The 5,918-nt window shown below is 61.4% G+C and overlaps 1 protein-coding gene across 1 annotated transcript; it reads right to left on the bottom strand.

The window, feature by feature from the left end:
* Positions 1–1,458: 1,458 nt before the first annotated feature.
* Positions 1,459–5,911, bottom strand: LOC123255512 (synaptotagmin-3; the record flags this gene model as incomplete). Its single annotated transcript, XM_044684288.1, has 7 exons — positions 1,459–1,941; positions 2,087–2,155; positions 2,451–2,583; positions 2,683–2,854; positions 3,163–3,283; positions 5,318–5,536; positions 5,777–5,911. Coding segments are annotated over 6 exons (846 nt in total), but the record flags the coding sequence as incomplete, so codon positions are not given.
* Positions 5,912–5,918: the final 7 nt, after the last annotated feature.

The following is a 5,918-nucleotide window of genomic DNA, read 5'->3' as shown; positions in this document are numbered from 1 at the left end:
GAGAGAGAGAGAGAGAGAGAGAGAGAGAGAGAGAGAGAAAGAAAGAGAGAGAGAGACACAGAGACAGAGAGAGACAGACAGAGACAAGAGAGACAGAGAGAGACAGAGACCCAGGAACGGAGAGACGAGAGGAAAAGAGAAGAGCCCAAGGGACCCAGAGGGCAGCTCAGTCAAAGGAGACACAGAAAAGGGCCCTAAAGGGCCCGGGATCAGCTCCCTCAGGTGACAGGGGAGGCCTGGCCCAGAATGACCACTGTGGGAGGCATGTGAAGTCAGGTCTCCCAGACTCCAAGCCCACAGCCTGATCCACTCTATTCCAGTACTTCTCCCCAGAGTGGAGGCAAGAAGCACTAAAACAGGCTCTGGAGCTTCTGTGGGACCCTGTTAAGACACCCTAAACTGCAGCCTCCCCACCCCCTTCTTCCAATCTACTCTTACCAAAAGCATACAGCTGGTGCTTAATTCTGCACCGAACTGAATGGAAGCTGTTGAACTGCCCACTGGGCGTCTCCCTCTGGGTGTCTGGTGCTCAGCAAGCAATAAATGAGGATTAGACATCTTAAACTCAGCATTAATAACTTCTCCTCCCCCCTTTCCCTCTTCCAGCTTCCCTTTTGTTTTAAACCCTTCCCTTCTGTCTTTGAATGAGTACTGTGTGTTGGTTCCAAGGCAGGACTAGGCAATGAGGGTTAAATGACTTGCCCAGGGTCAGAGGCCAGATTTGAGCCCAGGGGCTGCCTAGCCCAGCTCTCTAACCTCTACGCCACTCAGCTCCCCTGGCGCCTTCCCTTCTACAGCGGAAGCCATCACCATTCTCCTCTCTGTCCCCAGGCTTTCCACATCCAATATGGCCACAGCCTGTGGGTCTCACCTCTACAACATCTCTCGAATGTGCTTCCTCTTCTCCTCTGCCTCTAACCTAGTGCAGGCCCCCCTCACCTCACACCTGGGCTGCCTGCCTCCAGGCTCTCTCCCCTCTGATCCATCCTCCATTTAGCCAATAGGACTTTCCTAAGGCCAGGTCCATTCATGTCACCCTCCCCCCCAATCCCAGTGGCTCCCTATTTCCTCCCTGATAAATACAAAATGTTGTGCGTGGCATTGGATGCCCTTCATTGTTTAGGTAGGCCCCTTCCACCTTTCCAGGCTTCTTACACATCACTCCCTCGTGGGTACTCCTTGAACCCTGGACACTAGTCTCCTGCTTATTCCAGTAACAGGATGCTATCTCATCACTTCCTTTCACAGCCCCAGGGGAGGCTCATAGGGTAGAAGGGGGGACAGGTACCACCCTCCAGGCCACCTGGCAGACAGCCACGGAGGGGCAGAGCCCACAGGGATCAGGAACCTTCTGAGCCTCTGGGGAGACAAAGACAAAGACACAAGGGGCTGGCTGGGAGATAAAGGGATGCCGGATGAGCCCCCCTCCCCCCACAAAGCACAGCTTGGGGCGGGAGAGACCCACGGAGTGTGTTTATTCCGGTGTTAGCAGCAGCAGTGAGGGAGGCCAGAGACACAGAACAGGACACAGGAGGAGCTGGGCACAAGGGAGCCAGCCCTGGGGCAGCCCCACGCAGGGCGCCAGTCACAGAGGCGGGGCAGGGGAGGTGCAGATACCAGGAGGGGAAGCCCACAGGGACATTCACAGCAATACGAGGGGAGGGGAGAGACAGATCCTGGACAGCAGACGGAGTTGAAGGGCCCCCTGGGACCCTCGACATGCACAGCGCCTCCCTGAGGGGGAGCCCAAGGACGGGAGGACGGACACAGTGGGGCGGGGGGCCAGGGGGCCCCGACAGGCCTCCTCTGAGCTTCGAGGCCCTGGCAGGGATGGGGAGACCCATGGGGGAGCAGCCTGGGGCCTCCCTCCCTCCCCAGCACTGGACGGCTTCAGGCCATATGGCTTTGAGGAGATGAATTTCTCTGTGGGGACGAGAGGACCTGGAGGAGAGAGAGGGCAGGAGGGCAGGGTCAGTGCCAGCCTGAAGCCCATCCCTGCCCCTTCTCTGATAGGCCATCTGTCCGGGCCAGCATCCACTGCCCTCCCTGCCCCCTGTCTCTCAGCTGCATTCTCCCCAGGGCTCACCAGTCACTCGGAGCTTTCTCTCTCACTCAGGCCCTTGGTGCCCTTGGTGAAGCTGGAGAGAGTCTTCTCCTGGAAAGGAGAAGCATGTGAGGAGGCTCCCCTGGTCACCCTGGCCCTCCCTCTCAGGCCTGGGGGAGAGGAGAAGCCCTGACCCTCCCCACTGACTCCCCAGGGGAGGCCTGGAGAGGGGGATGGGACCACCCGGACTGGCCCTGGGCCTCAGTTTCCCTGGCACCAACCGGAGAGCCTGGGGGGGGAGGGGGCAGGGCCCGGGGTGGACCCCAAGACCACACCCGGAGAAGAGGGGGTGAAGGGCCAGGCAGAGTGGGGCGGTTCGGGGAGGGGAAGATGGGGCGGACCCCACCTCCACCAGCTGGTGCCAGTACTCCACAGGCTTGCGGGGATTGGCCAGCATCTCTGCCCAGTGTTCCCGGCCGTGGGCATCGGCGGCGTCTGCCCCCACGCGGCACACGCCGATGACCTCGTTGTGCCCGATGCTTCAGGGGAAGGCAGGAGGGGCCGAGAGCAGAGCAGAGAAGGGCAGCGTTAGTGGCCAGTCCCACCCGCGCTCCCCACCCCCCCCAGGCCCGGCTCACCAGTCGTAGTCCACCACGGCGATGCTCAGCCCCAGGGCCTCCACGCTCTCGGGGGCCACGTCGAACACCAGCGCCTCGTTGTACGTGGGGTTCAGCGTGTTCTTCTTAATGGAGGTTTTGCGTTTCTTGAGCCGCCGCCCCTCCGAGATCAGGGAGGCCTTCACGTAGGGGTCTGGGAGGAGGCGGGGACAGCGGAGCCTCAGCGCTCTCAGCGCCCCGGGGCCAGGCCGTGGGGGCTAAGGGATTCGCCAGGGTCACATGGCCAGGAAGTGTCTGAGGCCACATTTGAACCCAGGTCGACCCGCCTCCAGGCCTGGCGGGCTATTTGTTCCTGTCCTTCAGGAATTGGGGGATTCCATACCCTTGGGATTGGGCCCCTCCCCTCGGGCGGCCCCTCCCCTCGGGCGGCCCCTCCCCTCNGGCGGCCCCTCCCCTCGGGCGGCCCCTCCCCTCGGGCGGCCCCTCCCCTCGGGCGGCTACCTGAGAAGCCCGTGAGGTCCATAGCTTTGAGGTTGGAGGCTTTGATGATGGTCACGGTCAGGCGCCCGGCCGTGGGGAGGTAGCACAGGGAGAAGTTGAGCTCCCCGAGGTCAGCCTTCTCCTGAGGAGGGGGGAAGGGGCCAAGGGAGGCGGTCAGATCCTGCCCGGCCCCCCGCCCCACAGAGGCCTGGGCCGGGAGAGGGGCCTCATGGGAGTGTCCGGCCCTCTCCTGGACCGGAGGCCGGAGGCCGAGGAAAGGAGGAGACTGGCCCGAGGCCTCCTCCCCGAGCCTAGCGGAGCTCGTGCAGACTCTCCCTGGCCAGCCCCGAGCTCTCATGGAGGGTGCCGTGTGGCCACCCCCTCCGTTAGCCTTGCTGTCCCCAGGCCAGCTTCTCTCCAGCTTAAGTGCTGTGGCTCCCTATTATCTTGGGAAGCAGCTTCCTCCGCCCCGCCCCCTTCTCTCTCCAGCGGCCAGCGGATTGGTCTTTCTGCTGCCCAGGGCCGCCTTATCTCCGCCTCCCTCTAGGGGCCTTCTCGGAGGAGCCCCGCCCAGCCCGGCGGCCCTCGGGGCAGGAGCCCCCCCCCCCCAGCCTCGGGAAAAGGCTGGCCGGGGCGCCCGCGGGGCAGCAGGCTGCTCTCCTCCCTTAGCCCCCTCCGGAAGCGCAGAGGCCATTGGCCTAGACCCAGCGGGGTAGAGTGAGCTGGGCAGCCTCCCCCGCGGCCCAAGCAGCAGCCCGGTGGGCCTGCCCGCCCGCCCGCCTCTTCTTTCTGCCTTGGGGCTCCCCATCCCCAGAGACGGTGGACAGACAAGCCGCTGCCCTTTCCTCAGCTAGAAAATGGCAGCCCAGGAGGGGGCGCCCAAGAGCCTCCGCTCCATCTCCTGCCCTCTGGGCCCGCCGCGCTCCCCCCCCCCCCCCAACTCTCAGGGCTTTGATCCATTTAACAGCCTGGCTCCCTGCCGGGCCTGGTAAAGCCGTGGCCGAGGCCCCCCCCCCCCCCCCCGGGCCGAAGGAAAGGAGCAAGAGCCGAGGCGGAGCCAAGGCCGGAGGAGAGCGAGATGCAGAGACGCCTGAGCCCAGGAGGGACTGAGAGACAGAGACAGAGAGACAGAGACAGAGAGAGACAGAGGCAGAGACAGAGATACAGACAGAGATAGAGAGAGAGACAGAGACAGAGAGAAGAAACAAAGAGAGACAGAGAGAAGAAACAAAGAGAGACAGAGGCAGAGACAGAGACAAAGAGAAGAGACAGAGACAAAGAGAGACAGAAAGAAGAGACAGATACAGAGGCAGATAGAGAGAAGAGACAGAGAGACAGAGACAGAGAGAAGAGAGAGACAGAGAGAAGAGACAGAGACAAAGAGAGATAGAGAGAAGAGAGACAGATAGAGACAGAGACAAAGAGAGTTACAGCGACAGAGAGAGAGAAGAGAGATAGAGAGAAAAGACAGAGACAGACAGAGATACAGAGATAGAGAGAAGAGACAGAGACAGAGAGAGACAGAGAGACAGACAAAGGGAGACACAGAGAGACAGAGGCAGAGAGAAGAGACAGAGACAGAGAGACAGAGACAGACAGAGACAGAGAGAAGAGAGACAGAGACAGAGAGACAGAGACAGATAGAGACAGAGAGAAGAGAGACAGAGACAGAGAGACAGAGACAGATAGAGACAGAGAGAAGAGAGACAGAGACAGAGAGAAGAGATAGAGACAAAGAGAGAGAAGAGAGATAGAAAAGAGACAGATAGAGACAGAGAGAAGAGAGACACCGACAGAGAGAAGAGATAGAGACAAAGAGAGTTACAGCGACAGAGAGATAGAGAGAAGAGACAGAGAGAAGAGAGATAGAGAGAAAAGACAGAGACAAAGAGATACAGAGGCAGAGAGACAAAGAGACAGAGAGACAGAGGCAGAGAGCAGAGGCAGAGACCAAGAGAGATACAGAGGCAGACAGAGACAGAGAGAGATAAAGAGAGACGGAGACAGAGAGAAAAGTGAGACAGAGAGGAGAGAGACAAAGAGAGAGAGGCAGAGACAGACAGAGACACTGGCAGGCCCCCCCCCCCCCAGAGACGCAGCTGGAGGGAGGCCAGGGGCTCTGAATTAGGCACGGGAAGAGATGGGAGAGCTGGGAGGGGGGCCGCAGGGCACTGACCGAGCCGCCTTCGATGATGTCCCTCCAGAGCGGCCGGTCGGGGGGCTGCTCCGCCAGCTCCAGGAGGTTGTCCAGCACCACTTGGCCAATGAGGTCGTGCCTGGAGAAGCGGTCGAAGTCGTAGATGCTGAAGTGCAGCTTCCTCTGCGCCAGCTCGGCCAGCGGCACGGCAAACTGGAAGGTCTCGTTGAACACGGGGTTCAGCGTCTTCCTGTGCACCTGCAGGGGGCCGGGCAGACCAGCTGAGGCGCCGCTCCCGGCACGCAGACGCCCGTCGCGGGGCTCGTCCTGCGGCCGGACCCAGAGCCAGCCTGGTGGGAGCCTCCCGGCAGCCCTCTGAGGGTGGCTCTCGGTCGGTCAGGGGGACGCCGGGCCCCTTGGCGCCTGGGGTGAGATTTGAACCCGGCTCTCGCGTGCCCTGCCCGCTGCCCCATACTTCTCCCGGCGGCCGGCCCGCACCTTGGTCTGAAACTTTTTCTTGCGGTCCGGCAGCAGGTAGATCTTGACGTAGGGGTCCGAGAAGCCGTTGGAGTCTTTGGCCGGCAGGTCGAGGGCCTGCAGCACCCGGACCACCAGCTGGTCCGAGCCGTAGAGATAGCGC

The sequence above is a fragment of the Gracilinanus agilis genome, unplaced genomic scaffold (assembly GCF_016433145.1).
Source record: "Gracilinanus agilis isolate LMUSP501 unplaced genomic scaffold, AgileGrace unplaced_scaffold47696, whole genome shotgun sequence".
Taxonomy (NCBI): domain Eukaryota; kingdom Metazoa; phylum Chordata; class Mammalia; order Didelphimorphia; family Didelphidae; genus Gracilinanus; species Gracilinanus agilis.
The sequence above is the reverse complement of the archived record's forward strand: the minus strand, read 5'-3'. Positions and strand labels throughout refer to the sequence as shown.